Below are 16713 nucleotides of genomic sequence, written 5' to 3' on the forward strand. Positions count from 1 at the left end.
TATTTGGGTCCGGCCCTAAAAAAAAAAAAAAAACATTTGCCGGGCTCTGCTTCTCATAGTGTATGTGAGGATTTGCCACTTTACGCTTTTTATATTATTGTAAATGTGAAAACATTTGTTTTCACCATTTATATTTAAATTGATTATCCAAGCCGGTATACATGCAGTTTAGTGTCCCAAATTCCCCATACAATGTCCTTTATTATGAACCTGCTAAACCACCTGTTTAACAGATGTTTGGGTTATGGTTATGGTTATGGTTATAGTTATGGTTAGGGCAACCTGTCTCAAATAAGACCCTCATCATTTGGGACACTCAGTTTTTGGAAAATAATTTGGGACACTAAACTGCTTTCAAGCCTTAGTTGACATGATTTAAGAATGATAATAGGAAATGCGTGGGTGATCTGTTTAACGTAGAAATATTGTCTCAGCAGCAGAGTCAAGACACTGATCCCTTTTAGCTTATTTATTGGATGCTACCCTGAATAATGTTTTCCCTCAGACATCTCATTTTGGGGACTGTTTCCTGAGCTTTCTTACCCACTGCCTTCCCCGTCAGGACCACACTGCGACTGGTGGTCATCATGGCGTTTCCGATCTTCTTCCCTCTCTCGCTGTTCTGCACCGAGCTGCAGTGGACATGAAGGAGAGGAGAAAACAAAAAGATTGAAAAACCATGTATGCATGCATGCATGCACCGAACCCCCCCCCCACCCAATCCCTGTCTCCAGTGTGACATTGTAGGAATTCTTCTTCCAGGAAACAAACCCAAACAACAAAAAAGGTGCTGTTGCTAAATGTTGTGCCAACCTGTTAGAGGGGATTATCTAACAGCGGAGGCTGAGCAGCAGTCACAGGTGGTGTATCTGGTGATCAGAGCTGACCTGAGAAGCGGAAACGAGCAGGCTGTGTTTCACAACAAATGGATGGCTAAATGAGGCTGTATCTGAACAACAGCCTGGTGCGAGTCCAACGCGCAACCTTTCACATGGATCCCCCACTGGCCTGACATTCAGCAGGAATCTCACTCCTGCATCATCTGGGGAAACAGCAGCGTGCTTAAAAACATGATGTGCGTACGTGTCAGCAGCTGCCACTCTGTGCCTTCACACCCTCTAATGAGCCAATGATTTCATCTGAAAATAAACCTGGTCGCTATGAATCTCACTACACTGCTGCTGCCTTGTTGTGATCACAGCAGTTTAAAACCCTCAAAAGCCTATAGGCAAAGAAACGCCTGGACATATACAGCAGTTTTATATCTTTGCCAATTCCGAGCTTATTCGATCAGGGGAACCTACACTTTCTTTCTCAGTAGCGTGCAGGGTTATTTTAGTAAACTAAAACGAAAATAAGCAGTGAAAGATATTTTTAGGAAACTAAATAAAAACTAAAACCTTCCAGAAAAACTAAAACTAAACTAAAACTATATTGTCAGGTAAAATAACTAATACAAATTAAATAAAAATGAATCATTTCAGTTTTTCCAACTGAAAAAAGGAGATGGCATGAATTTCCGTCAGCAGTAGGGCTGTTGGAACGAATTCCGCAAGTCGAATAGTAAAACAAATCAATACTATTCGAATGCTGAAATTACTATTCGAATGTGATTTTTTTTATGAATAGGTTGGCCAACGTTAGCTAATCTCCCTCTTCTCATGTCACGTCTAATGAACAAAAAGTTACGGGAGCGAGAAACCCAAGGCATTGTGAGCTAACGTTACGTACCGAGGAACGTTAGTACAGGGGAGTACAAGGGGAGTGACAGGCTGCGGCTGGAAATCGGAAGGATGGGAAATAGTTTTAACATGACTTTAAAATCGACATCCACCGAGCCAAAAATGCTTATGTTAACATTAGTTAGCTCGTTCTTGTTTCCTAACTGCGTCGCGAGTTGTAAGTGCTTAGCTGGGAGCTTAATGGAGACAGCTAAAGTGTATGTTAGCTGCCCTACAGCTGTCAGCGTTAGCTTCGACTTCACATATTACCTTCTAGCTGTATTCTCAGTAATGAGACAATCTGCAAGAAACAGGTTGCTTATAAATCACTAAAATAGTAGTGGCAGCACCATTTGGGTTAGTTATCAATGCCGTTAGCATTGTGTCTAACACTAGTTTATGACAAATCGTTTCGGCTGTGCTTTATAACATGATGTCATTGTGCTAACCGAGCAACGTTAGCCTTTACAACAGAGCCGCTTCAATACACTTGTTAGATAATGTTTCATTACAGAGGTCTCTGTTGATTTGAGTTGGTCGCTGTGCGCGTGGTGAATATTATGTAAACAGAGAGCGGCGTGTCAGAAATGCAATGTGCCATGTCGTAGGTTCCCTTCAAGGCCAGGCTTAACGTTGGAAGTCCCTGTAGTGGACAGAACGTGTAACAACAACAACCACATGCTTATAGTGGCATTGACAATGCACAAGCCTGAGTAGTGTAGTACATATTTAGGCTGCATTTGAGCATTAAATATTTGAATATTGTTCAAATATTTAAAAAAATAACAAATGAAATTCGAATGGTATTATAGAGGAAGACTGACCGCTCTACTGAACAGTAACTGAACTGACTTGACATGAGATGGAGCTGTGTTGTAATTGCTTCACATCGGACACTAAAGTAGCGCAAAGATTCAACAATAAAGATCATGGCTATTCTCCAACAATGTATTATGTGTATGTATATATATATATATACACACATACATACATATATATATACACACACACACACACACACACATACTTCTGAGACATTTCACCAGGCCCTAACAAAACAAACTAAAACTATTGTAAACAATATATATAAAAACTAAAACTAAACATTTCTTAAAAGTTGCAACTTAACTAAAACTAGCAAACACACTCTGAAAACTAACTAAATCTAAACTGAAATGAAATTGAAAGGCCATTAAAAACCAATTAAAAATTCAAAACTATTATAACCTTGCAAAATCACCATCATGCATTACCTTTGCGTGAGCATACCAAGTGAGAAAAACTTGTTTTGTTGAATAACTCCATAGTCGACCAGTGCATTTTGGGTTTTCTTTCAATGTGAAAAGTTGTATTTAAGTGTTTGAACTTTGGTATAAAAAAAAAACCTTTTCCTCAGTGAGTTACAGCTACAGTTTATTGGTTATTGACCCGGGCGTTTTTTTTAGTACACAATTTTTGTGACAATAACACATTTATAATACGCTCTTTATATTTTAAATATGTCTTGAATATTGGTCCAGAAGCCTTTGCAACTGAAGGAAGAAAAGTGATTGATTGCAGCTTTAACATGATGCTGTCTCCGTCTTAATTATTTGTTGCCAGTAAATATAGTAAATAGAAGCAACTGTCAGAGTCAGGGGTGTCAAACTGGGGATGGAAATGGGACTGAGTATCCAGGGACCTCATGTGAGGAGGGCCCACAAAGAATTAATAGCTGTGGATGTGGGGAGGGGCCCATAGAGAATGGCTTTCTATAGGGCCCAGAATTTTGTGCTACGCCCCTGGTCATAGAAAAGATTCATAGTTAATCTAAAAGAGACCTTCAGCTTGTAAAGTCTGTGTATGAAACCTAAAACCAAAGAGAAAGTGAGACGTGTGTGTGTGTGTGTGTGTGTGTGTGTGTGTGTGTGTGTGTGTGTGTGTGTGTTTTTCTGGTATAACTGCTGTCAATATAGACAGTGTTTATCTGACCACAGCATCAACATGACACATGACAACCTGGCGCAGCGTGAACTGGCACCACAGCTAGCTGCCTCTGTGGTGTCTCGGGAGTCAGGCGGATGCCCCGCGGCGCCATCAACTCACGGGGACACCGAGCGGGATCCACCAAAACAAGCTGTGGTTGCTAGGATCTATGATCCAGCTCCATGGCTGCACGTCCACCAGGAATCTGTCCTCGCTGTGCCAGCTTCCTTTTGTCTTTTATTTTCAAAGTAAGAGACCCGCTATTGTGCATTCCCAGCTGAGCTGGGAGGCTTAGCGTGTTTTTGTCATTCAGTTTAAAGCCACTAGGTGTTTGTGGGACATTGAGACAATCCCATGTGAACATGAGAGCAGTCTGTGTGTTTAATTTGTTGTTTTTGACTGATTTCAAAGTCTAAAAAGTGGTTTTAGATATGATTTTTACCACTCAATAGCACCATAATCTCTTATGTAGTATTGTTGTATTACTGATCAATGCCACTAGTGCACCGATTATGTTTCCAGATATTCAAAATAATCTAGTTTTCATCACCTATTTATCATAATGTGAAATATTTGGGGATAAAAAACATTTGATATTATCTTACATAACTTGTTTTTTATACACTTATTTATTAATTATTATTTAATTATTATTCAACATACAGCATATGGTCAAATAAATCCCAAAATGGGCCTTTTACTTCAACTCAAGATCTCAAAGCTTTCAAATATATCTAAATTACAGGGAAATGTGTTAAAATAATGCGAAAGACTTCTAGAATCACAATTTAAATGTCTTGTTTAATATACTTACATAAATGTGACATACTCTAGCATGGAAAAAAAGTTTAATTGAAGCTGTTGAGGGGAAATTTGGGGGGAATAATGGAAACCCTGTGGTTAAATAATCATATTTCAACTTTTTTTCAGATGCCACCTAGCCTCCCAAAAGCTTTCCAACAATCTAACAGAAAATAGTCTTCCCCCTGAGCTGTGTGTACACGATTAGCTCAGAGAGGACACACTGGCTCTCCGTCTCGCTGGTTGACCCAAATAAACAGCTCCTTTACTGCGGGGCAGTGTGGTACGCTGACAATAAAGAAAAGATCCTCCAACAACGAGTGTCTGCCTGCAGCTGCGCATCAACAGCTCCGCCACCGGCTGCTCTTTGTCCAACGCAGATGACGAGGAAAAGTGAAAAGTGTTTCCATAATACACACGCAACACAGCACATTCACAAGGAAGTCAAGCTGGGGCCTGGCTTTTTTTCTTTTCTTTTTAAATAGAGAGGAGGTGGCAGGGCAGCATCAGTGGGACAAAGAGTGATGAGCTGGATGGACTCAGCTTTCTGCTTTTACTTTCTCAACCAGCAGCCTGACAAGTGGAAAACATCAGACCAGTCACCGTCTGTCCCAATAACCCCAGTTCCCCCCTGTCCATGCAGCCTCAAGTTACAGCAAAACAGCTCCATGTTTTTTCTTTACTTATTTACTTGTTTTATTTAGCTAATAACTGCAGACTTCCAAGAACATTATTTATAACAGGGGTCTCCAAACTATTATTATTACTACTATTATGAGGCTACCTACATGTTAAAGACTCTAAACACCCACACAGGTGATTTCAGTTATTGTGACTGTAGTCTCGCTTTGCCAGACCTTCCTCCACAGCGCTGCGGAGGAGGGTCTTGCTAGTCCACACAGCATTCCAGGACGGGACAAAAACATGCTCTGGTTTATTGGCATTACTTTAAACCAATCACAATCGTCATGGGCGGCACTAAGCGCCCTGACGGAGCCATTGTGCCTCTACAAAATAGCCTCGGGAAGAACCTAGTTTTGGTGGAACGTGTACGTTCAAAGGTTGTTTTAGTCGTGCGACAGAAAACTCAGATTGGACAGATAGTCTAGCTAGCTGTCTGGATTTACCCTGCCTAGATCTGAGGAGCAGTTAACCACAGTCTTCATAAATCCACCGGAGTTTAAAATGACAACACAAAGAAAGAGGAAGGTGACGGACATCCTGGCGAAAAGCATGATCTGGCGGAATTTCTGGCAGCACCGGAGCAATCCCGGAAGTGGAACATCGTGGGTATAGACTAGACATCCTTTTGAGATGTACGTCTGTGAGGCCTGAAGCTTCTGGCAGTCATATAAACACTCGTCTGTGACATCCAAGCACGCTGTTTATCTGCCGTCTCCGCTTAGAGAACACATGTAGGAAAACCTCACACACTTTCCCAGAGCGGCTCTGACACAAAGCTAAAGGGCAGGAAATGAGATGTGTTTATTCCTGAGAAGCTCCGATGGCCGAGTGCCAAACTTCCTGCCTACACCCCCCCACCACCACCATACCGGCTGCATCCGCTGCAAGTTTTATAGTGCAGTGAGGGGAGCGGAGAGTCAGCCGTGCCCCTTCACCCCCTTCCTGGTCCGTGAACACACCATGGAGGAGGCAGCTCTGACCCGGTCACCACTTTTCATCAGACAAAGAATCCGAAACAATCACGTAATGCTGATTTGCATTTAAATCGTCGATTAGTTTCCCGAGTAATAGTTTGGTCCATTAAACTTCACAAAATAGTGAAAAAAAATCCAACCACAGTTTCCCTAAAGGCCCAGACACACTGACCAGACGGCCGACCCTCGGCAGAAAAGGCAGTTGGACTGATCAGTCTACCTGAGTTGGTCAAAAAAGTGCCTCGGAACACACCAAAGCGACGAGACAAATACGTCTCCATAACAGCAGGTGGCGCTAATCTGTATTGTCGCCCAAAAATGAAAACCGGCAGCTGATTGGACGAACGCGTCACGTGGGTCTGGTTTCTCCGGAAATTCAAACACAGACTGTCATGGCGGCTTGTTCAGAATACGATCTCATATTGTACTAAAATAGTTCACCGAAACGTGTTTCTGAAAACATTTTAAGCGAGAAATAGGCCATGCAGTTGCTGAATCTGTCTTCATTTCAGATCGACAAAGGTCAGTTTAAAAGATTTTCGTCAGATTTTGAGAGACTCTAGTCACGCTCCCCGTTTCCGGGTTAGCACTCTACCAATCAGATGGGTCATTTGAGTCTGACTGCCGGCAGTGCCCGCCCCGCCGATGTCCAACGGCCGATTATCGGCTCGGTGTGTAGTAGCTTTAAGGGACATCTTCACATTCTTCTTTCCTTCCTTCCTTTTTTACTCTTTAATCTTCCCGTCCTTTTACCTCTCTCCTTCTGTCCATACTTCCCTCTTTTCTTTCTTCCGTCCTTTTTTACATGCAATTCCTTCTCGACTTCCGTCGTTCCTTCTTTAATATTGTTATGTACATTCTTGTCCTTCCGTGTCTTGTATTATTTATTTAATTTATATTTAATCAGGTTTTAACATCAGTTAGCGGATTATAAAAATAAAGGTTTTATATGAGTCAATTTCTTACATTTCAAACCTTTAATCACATTTTGACAAATTCTTATATCACTGGACGAAAATGTGTTGCAATATTAAAGACTTAATTGATTTGTTACTGAATTATTTCATTGTAAAGATCAGAGCTTGCATTCATTTTTTCCTATATTTTATCATGATATCATCACAGAATTTTGTCTTTTCATTTCTGATAGAATTTTCTTCCCCCCCGATAAACTAAACTAAACAAAGTTTAAGGTTTCCTCCACAGTTTGTTTGTTTACTGAGGATTTACGACACCCGAAGGTAAAGTGAGAGCTCCAAGTATCAGATCTCGTCATAAAGCTAAGATAGGGACGGAGACACGCTCAGCTGTGTGTGTGTGTGTGTGTGTGTGTGTGTGTGTGTGTGTTTATCCGACGCGTAACTCTAGAAGCGGCGCTTCAGCTGTGGACGGAGTCACCTTTCATCCACACTTCCTGGAATGAAACCTGAGCTGGAGCAGAAGAAGTCTCTCCTGCGGAGTTTTTCGAGAATAAAACTCGCTCATAATGAATGACTTCACCTTCGACCACTGTGACCAGCGAGCTGCTGGATCCACCCACAAACAACGCATGAAGGAACACACTGCTCTCTGTAATATTTACTGTATAAAGTATTCACAGCTGCACTGAGCCTGACAACTTTTTTTGGAAATGTAATCATTTGTGGTCTAAAATGCATTAAGACAAGACAGGAGAATTCATTTATCAACTTTTAGAGACTTAAAAAGACTGTTTAACCCGGGCAAAGGCATTAATAAAAACTATATAAACATAGCGTTCTTTTCGCTGTTGGTCTCGTTTGCTGTTACAGGTCATTTATGATCACCAGATGGGACACTACACAGTTTCAGAAACATTTAAAAGTTACATATAGTTACTTTAAACCCCTTTCTTATTCCTTTTTCTTTACTAATTTACTGTTTTTTTCTCGCTAAAAACTAAAGAAAACATTATTTAAAGCAGGAGTCCCAAACCTACCTTCTGCCACAAGATCAGGCCCCTTACATGTTAAGAAATCCAGCCCACAACTACACTGAACAAAATTATAAACGCAACACTTTTTTTTTTTGCCCGCATTTCATGTTGAGAACTTTTGAGTTCAGTTTCATGAACTGAACTCAAAGATCTAAGACTTTTTCTATGTACACAAAAAGCCCATTTCTCTCAAATATTGTTCACAAATCTGTCTAAATCTGTGTTAGTGAGCACTTCTCCTTTGCCGAGAAAATCCATCCACCTCACAGGTGTGGCATATCAAGATGCTCATTAGACAGCAGGATTATTGCACAGGTGTGCCTTAGGCTGGCCACGATAAAAGGCCACTCTAAAATGTGCAGTTTTACTGTATTGGGGGGGTATCCTGTATCCAGTCAGTATCTGGAGTTATGGTCTCTTTCTCTCTCTCTCGACCTGACTTCAGTTTGCGACTTGAGTGGGCAAATGCTCACATTCGATGGCGTCTGGCACTTTGGAGAGGTGTTCTCTTCACAGATGAACCCTAACCCTAACACCAGATACTGACTAGTTTTCAGACCCCCCCCGACTTCCCCCCAATACAGTAAAACTGCACATTTTAGAGTGACCTTTTATCGTGGCCAGCCTAAGGCATGCCTGTGCAATAATCCTGCTGTCTAATGAGCATCTTGATATGCCACACCTGTGAGGTGGATGGATTTTCTCGGCAAAGGAGAAGTGCTCACTAACACAGATTTCGACAGATTTGTGAACAATATTTGAGATAAATAGGCCTTTTGTGTACATAGAAAAAGTCTTACATCTTTGAGTTCAGCTCATGAAAAATTGGGGCAAAAGTGTTGCGTTTTTGTTCAGTAAATTTTCCTAGTTTTGATTTTCCTCCAGTCTTTTATTTTGGAGTGATTCCTTTCAGGAAGTACAGACCCTAATCAGCGTCAAGAGGAAGACAAAACCTAATTTGTGCTCCTAAATGAATTACTATATGCGCCGAATCAACGGACATAACGTTACACAATACTATTAACATGTTAACAGATGTTTAAGGGCTGCAAAAGAGTGTTGTAACGGGCCAAAGCTCTCCTTCAAAGTAAAAGCACAGGTGTCTGACAGCAAACAACTAGGTAAAAGTGAACAAAAGTTGGGCAAAATGTTCTCAAATGATTGAAAAACATGGTTGTTTTACCACTAATTTTAAGATTTTATCGTAACCTTTTATATTGTCTTTTTTTTAAAGGAGTAGGACACTGAAATGAAGTAAAAAACACAATCTGTTTCTACTGCTCAACCTGTCCAACGTCTCGTCTTTACAGTGTCATCTTGTCACCACATGAGGGCAGCAGCATGCATGTTTTGGTGAGGACGACATCAACGCAGCTACTGGGGGGAAAAAAATCTGATTCGATGAAGTTTGAAAGAAAAATAACTAGGTCAGAGCTCTGCTGCTGAATGTGGCCGGCGGCTGTGCGTCCATCTTATCTTAACTGTTGTTGTTTCTGCCGTTCTGTGTCAGAAAGTTGCAGTATTTAAGGCTGATGAGGAGTTAGTCAAAGACAGTGGACGATAAAGTTGCATGTATTGTAATGTACAAAGCAGGAGATGAAAGAATGAGAATACTCACTGTGAGAGTCGTAGTTTCACATCAGCAACACTGTAATGGCCCTGGAACGGGTGTCTAGAGTAGAATAGAATAGAATTCTTTATTGTCATTGTACAGGATACAATGAAATTGGATGGCATTCCACTTGGTGCTTTGCAAATAAATAAAATAGAATTTAAAACATAAAAAATAAATAAGAATGTAAAAGCAATATAGTGTCCAGCCATTCTCAACCCCCTCCCCTTCCATCCCACATACCCGCAATTTCCATTGGATACATAAAACAATGAGGTAAGTGAGTGATCTCTACAACAGAGATGTATGGATCACCCACAAGTAAACATTGTTATTTCATTGTATTTATATTTTTATAAAATCTGTATTCAATTCTGGATAAATACTGGATCTGAACAGTTTAGTTGCTTGGGAAAATGCCTGTAAACAAGGCCACTATTACTCCAAATTTTAAAGGTTTTTGCAACTGCATAACATGTGGTTTTTGATTTGCCGATACTTTGGGTTTTTTTCCCAGCCATTCATCCCATTTATATTGTTTTTAAAGACCTGACACAGACGACATTTGTCTCGACCCTCGATGTTGCTGAGTAAATTTAGCTAAAATGACGTCACGAATAGTTTCTCATTCCTACCCCGGGGTGATGGCGGCCATGGCGGGATGCTTGTTGCTGTACCACACGCGGTAGTTGTGGGTGATCTTCCAGGCTGTGACGAAAGGGGCGCCGTAATCCGCCAGCAGCCGCTCGTTATCTGAAACAAAAGAGAAGCTTGGAGTCAGTGGACACGATCACGAATACGGAAAACGTCATTGTCCACAGATGTGAACATTTTTCTTCGGTTTCACCAAGAATACAATACAAGCGAGACAGGACGTTACAAACAGTACATAGGCAAGACGAACAAAACAGACAATACATTTCATAAAAAGTGACCTTACAAAGGTTACATTTACAAAAGTAAATAAGTAAATAGATTGATGAATATAGCCTACTAAAAATGCTTGCTGCGCATAAAACCTGCAACCCAGAAGTCTGCCTCGCCCTACATTCCATTCTTAAGTACAGTTCCCAGTGTTATTTAGCATCTTCACAGCATTGGGGATCAAGGCTTTCTTAAAGAGGTTTCTATTTGCTGTTGGTACTCTAAAACGCCTCCCTGAGGGTAGGAGTTCAAATTCGCTGTGTAATGGATGGGAGTGGTCACTAATCATTTTCTCAGCTTTGTTTGTAATGCGTCCTCATAAATACTGTTTAAGTGCTTTTGTGGCTTCCCTATAATTTTTGAGGCCATGCTCACTATTCTCTGCAGTTGGTTCCTCCTTTGGATGTTTAGGTTAGAACTGGATTTACTGTAATTTTCTCTCCAGAGGCCATTACGTGTTGATGATCACTGTGTGTGTGCAAGACGCAATGATACCAGCTCCTATCATGAGCAGTTACATCTCTGAAGATGAGTCTCTTTGAATACTAGTGACTCAACTCATCACAACTTGAATGAAGTAGTGAGTTTTAATTGAAAAACTAAATAAATAAATTCAAAACTGACTAAAAATATAGACACAAAACCCCAAAAAAACATGTACATACATTTTGTATTTTCTTGTCTTTTGTGCCATTTTGGTGCTTTTGCATGTTTTAGCCCAAGAACACACTCACTGTTGCTACTTTTGCACTGTATAGTCCAGAACTGTCAGACAGGGGCCATTTTCATAGCTGTTTGTGGAGCATCAGTATTTATTAATAATAATAGTAATTCTATCAAAGGACACTCTGACATCTAAAAAAAGTGAAAGCCACCGCTCAATCACCGATACCAGTAGGCAATGTTTTCAATTAAACTGTATATACAGTAAGATTCCAAGACAAACAATTGTCCAAAATGTTGGTGGCACTAGGGATATTATGAATTTATTCTGTCCACATGTTGGAAAAAACATTATGTATGAACTGTATGTATGCTCTTTTAAATGACATTTATTAAGAGTAAACATTATAAGGTAAAAACTAAAAAGTGAGACTGTACTTAAAATAATTTAATACTTCAATGTAGATCAAATGTATTTAAGATCATTTGTAAGATCATTTTTTTTGGCATTTTATGCCTTTATTTGTGACAGGACAGCTTAGACATGAAAGGGGAGAGAGAGGGGGAATGACATGCAGCAAAGGGCCGCAGGTCAGGAATTGAACCCTTGATGAAGAAGTGAGAGGGAAGCAAAGAGTGACACAATAAATGAATGCATGAATGAATGAATGAATGAATGGTGAGGGAGTTACAGACAGAAAAGAACAACTTAGTGACTGCCTGAGTCTCCACACCTTGCTGTAATGCGGAGGACAGTAAGGAGTGGAGGTAGAGGGTGAACTGGGCTCGGATCCACTCGTCTCCACCCTCCCAGCCCGTCCCGTCCAGGAAAACGTCGTCGCGGTTCTCGGTCACGTGTTTGACCAGGTAGTCGGCGAAACGTAGGTCCGCCGTCGTCAGGCTCAGGATCTTCCGGAGCTCGGGGTCCTGGATGTGGACGCCAGCTTCTTCCACCTACAACACATAACACACAGTAGTTACTGTCAGGAACTTAAATATACACTTTAAGGTGCATTCAGCAGCGACAGAGGCAGTGATGTTTCCTGTGTCCTGTACGGGACTCTCACATCGCCCCAAAACACACCGACAAGTCTGATCTGCGGTCCCATCATTGGCCAGCGCAGCATGACAGCGGGTCGCGTTTCTCCAAAAGTTGAGTCGCTCTCAACTTTTCCCCGCAGGCCCGCTGCGTTTTCATTGCGTGTTGCCCCCTGCGGCGTGACGTCCTGTTGTGTTTTTAAACTCTCCCCCAACAAAGCACAAGTACACTTTATATTTCACAATTACTGTTTTCCGTCAGATCATTTATAGATTTCGACGTTTCTGACTGCACTTGCAGGCAGCTTGATTTCACAGGAGAGAGAGAAAGAAAAGAGACGAGCGAGACCTAGCGAGTGCTTTGTTGTTGCAGGAAACATTCGGCTCTTAACACAAACTCCCGGGCAGTTCAGTGCTTGTTTTTCACCTCATAGCGTTTTAAAACATTCTTGTGGCAGCAATAGAGGCAGTGATGCTTCTCGTTTCCTGTACGGGATTCTCACACCGCCTAAAAACGTAGCTCAAAACACACCCACAAGTCTGATCCCCGGTTACATGATTGGCCGCCACAGCGTGATGTCGGGTTGCGTTTCTCCAAAACTTGAGTCGGTCTCAACTCTTCTCCGCAGGCCCGCTGCGTTTTTTTTGAGTGTCCCCCCTGCGGCAAACCTCCCCCCCCTCGCAACCTAAACGCACTACCCCCATTCAAATTGAATGGAAAGACCTGCGTTTTTTGCCGGACCGTCTTGACGGCCGACGCAGGCAGTCTGAACGCAGCCTGAGGGCCCTATCTTGCACCCGGCGCGGCGCGGTGTGTCTTTGCTAGTTTAAGACCGTTTGTGCAGCAGCACACAAACATGTAAAAGATAACAAATAAAAATATTACGGTGCAAATCCGCCATCATAATAGCAATGTGCCAAGGTCCAAATGCGCCTGGCTTTTAAAGGGAATGGGAGATGACACTCTGATTGGTTTATTGCATGTTACGCCCAAAACACACCTATGAATTAATGAAGACACTAAGTACAACACTTTTGAACCATACGCCCGGCGCACGGACACTTTTTTCCGCCATTAAACTAGCAAAAGTGGATTTGGACACGCCCTAAACGCACCTGCACCATGCGCTTCATGCAGTGCCCTTAAGGTGTAATTTAAAGTGACAGTTGGGATCTTTTAAAGTGGGGTTATTTGAGGTACTTCAGTCTGTTTGTTAGTTGTGTTCCCTTTAAGTCTATAATATCTAACATTTTCCATGAAGATAAAATCATTTAGACATGCAGCAGGACTTACCTCAACGATAGCATCACTGAGGTGCCTCTGCTGACGGAAGAGGATGTTGGTCGCCCCGGCAACGAAACCGCGCACCGTCACGTCTGACAGGAGGTGATGCTGCTGCAGGGCCATGTAGGGCAGACACAGGTAACCCTGGCAACGAAAGGCAAAGGTCACTGTGTGTTAATGTGAGCTAATATCCTGCTGGAACTCAAAGCACACACACAGGCCATTATTTAATGAGTGTGTGGTTTGAGCTGTGAGAATGGTTTTACTGTTTGTTTGTTTTTTATTATCTTTTAGGTACTCCAAAAGTGTGAGGAAACATGAAAAGTTCACACATTGAGATCAATTTTTGTAATACATACAACAGACTTGCTGCAAAAAATACAGTATTTGATAGATTTCATACCAAATTTCAGGGGCTCTAACATGATAGGCTTAATTAGCTTTGTATCAACTCTTATTTGGCACTGGCTTGAATGTAACGGACGATCATTAATATAAAATATATATAAAAACCACATTCCTCGACAGCACTGCGAAGGAGGGTCTGGCTAGTCCACACTAGAGTGCGGATCGGGCCGAGCCCGGCCCGCGTCCGATAGAGCAGTAACCGAACCCGACCCGAGCCCAACAGGCATTAAGATATTTATATCCGAGCCTGAACCGAGACTCATTTTTTTCTCATACTAATGACATGTGTACGTTTGTTTGTGTGGAAAGCTTTTATTAAGCAACTGTAGGAAGGCATTCAGAAATGTCAACAGATGAGGTCATCAGCGCACACGGGGCAACAAGCTCACGTTAACACAGGCACGCACCTACATAATGAGCTTTTTTAAATAAAAAATGTTCAATGCCTTATCGCGCTGATGTGACCGAGCCCGACCCGAACCCGAACATCATTTCTAAATATCTGTCCGAACCCGGCCTGGCCCGGCGGGTACCGGCGGGTACCGTCTGGTACCGTCTGGTCCCAACGGGCTCGGTTCGGGTATCCATCCTCTAGTCCACACAGCATTCCAGGATGAGAGAAAAACGTGCTCTGGTTTCTTCTAAACCAATCACAATCGTCTTGGGCGGAGCTAAGCTTCGCACGGTGCCGCTGCAAAATCGCCTCGGGAAGGAACTTGTTTTGGTGGAACGTGTACGTTCAAAAGTTGTTTTAGTCGTGCAACAGAAAACTCAGATTGGACAATTAGTCTAGCTAGCTGTCTGGATTTACCCTGCAGAGATCTGAGGAGCAGTTAACCATAGTCCTCACAAATCCACCAGAGGTTAGAATTCCAACACAAAGAAAGAGGAAGGTGACGGACATCTGGCTGAAAAGAAGAACATCTGGTGGAATTTCTGAGCGGCACCGGAGCAATCCCCTAAATGTATTGTCGTTTATATAGACTAGTGTGAGTGTTACCTTAGTGAAGATGGGGAGCGGCAGGCCGTACTGATCCTCCTCCAGACCAGACACCAGGCCCTGGACCACCCCTCCCTGCCCGCTGCCTGACTGTGGCTGCACGGTGATGGGCGTCCCCGGCTTGGAGTCGAAGGCGTCCAGGAGCTGCGTCCCTTTCCCCTCGGCTGCCTCTTTGGGACTGTCTTCCAACACACTGGGGTCCAGAGTCTCCCAGTCGCTCTCCGAGGACTCTGGAGAGGTGCGTGACGGGGGTTTGAGGAGGTGGTTGTCCCCCTCGGTGCTGTTCCCGGAGGACGGAGACCCCGCGGCCGGCTGGGTGGTCTCCCCCGCCTCCGTCCCCAGCTTGGTGTTGGCGATGTCGCTGACGGACACGGAGACAAACTCCTCGGCTCCGGAGACGCTCTCCGCCAGACTCAGGTCCTCCGTCACGCTGCTCTTCGGCCGGTAGTGGGACGAGTCCACCAGGCCGTGCTCGATCATACCTGCACAAATCACATCACATCAAAATGTCAGTGTTTTCATCTCAGTCCCCTTAATCACTACTAATGCATTTTGCTACTCTACTGCTTTTCTGTTTGACATAAGGAAAAAGGTTAGCTAGTTCTTAAATGTCCCGATTCTTCCAGCGAGACTATTCTTCCTTTTACGAATGAGAGTTCATTATCAAAATACTGAGGCAATAAAATACATTTGCGTCCATCTGTTGATGCTTATACTGTAATCTTATTTTTGTTGTTCATGCTTTGTTCTCATGTGTGTACCTATATTTGAATATTTTGTCCAGTAAAGTGTAAAATGTACAGCATTTGGAGTTTACGTGTGATGAAAGGTGCTTCATAACTAAATGTCATTTTCGTTATATATATATTATACTCGACTACTGTTTTCATTTCCCTTTTCTGTTGCTTCAAATGTTACGTCAAAACTGTTTGATGTTTAGGGTTATTTAAACATCTTGCACACCTGCGGACGAAGTCACACGATCAGTGGTTACATTTTCTAAGAATATATTTCGATACATTATCGACCTGATACTGATTTGCCAATTTTTGACATTAGCAAAACTTTGTAAGGCTTTTGTGTCAATGCAGAGACTGTGTTTTTATGTCTTTTTTCATCCGTTTTTCCTCTGTACAGATGCATATTAAACTCCCCATGCACCATCTTAACAAATGCCTAATGTAAAGTGCAAGAGGAGAGGAGATCTTTTGGAGTTTCTGACCTGGAAACAGTGATAAAACGGTCATCAGAGCTCCTACTAGTCTGTTGACAGGAGACACGTAGAACAGGACCTGCAAGCACAAACAACAGAACAATCAGAAACAGATTTTCATAAGTTCTGCAATGCTAGAAAAGAGAAACGATTTGTTTGTAATCGTACCTTCTTCTCCAGCAGAATGAGCTTGAAGAGGATGAGAATCTACGAAGATCAAAAAAAGAAAAGAATTACTGAACCATTACCAGCAGACACATTTTACAGCTTAAAATTATTGTTCATCAGTAATGTTCTACCTTGTGTCGAAAGTGCAGTATTAAATCTCTCGGTGATAAGCCTGAGGAAAGAAAACAGAGCATAACAAAACGAGGACTTTACACTCATATTAAAATGCATGAACATTTTTGTGCAGTTAACAACAATCAAATGGCCAATAACCACAAATATAGTCTGTTTATAGAATATCTG

General features: G+C 42.2%; 1 protein-coding gene across 1 annotated transcript in view; it reads right to left on the bottom strand.

The window, feature by feature from the left end:
- avl9 (AVL9 homolog (S. cerevisiase)) overlaps positions 1-16713 on the bottom strand; it is a 37421-nt gene that overhangs the window by 4229 nt on the left and 16479 nt on the right. The window contains exons 7-15 of the mRNA XM_078280400.1: positions 16542-16582; positions 16411-16449; positions 16252-16321; positions 15030-15511; positions 13631-13765; positions 12033-12252; positions 10347-10464; positions 9718-9771; positions 544-632 (exon numbers count right to left, since the gene is read on the bottom strand). Of these exons, the coding sequence (XP_078136526.1) occupies positions 544-632; positions 9718-9771; positions 10347-10464; positions 12033-12252; positions 13631-13765; positions 15030-15511; positions 16252-16321; positions 16411-16449; positions 16542-16582 (1248 nt within the window). The remainder of the gene's footprint in view (positions 1-543; positions 633-9717; positions 9772-10346; positions 10465-12032; positions 12253-13630; positions 13766-15029; positions 15512-16251; positions 16322-16410; positions 16450-16541; positions 16583-16713) is intronic.

This window comes from Sander vitreus, chromosome 22 (genome assembly GCF_031162955.1).
Source record: "Sander vitreus isolate 19-12246 chromosome 22, sanVit1, whole genome shotgun sequence".
In the NCBI taxonomy this organism is placed as follows: domain Eukaryota; kingdom Metazoa; phylum Chordata; class Actinopteri; order Perciformes; family Percidae; genus Sander; species Sander vitreus.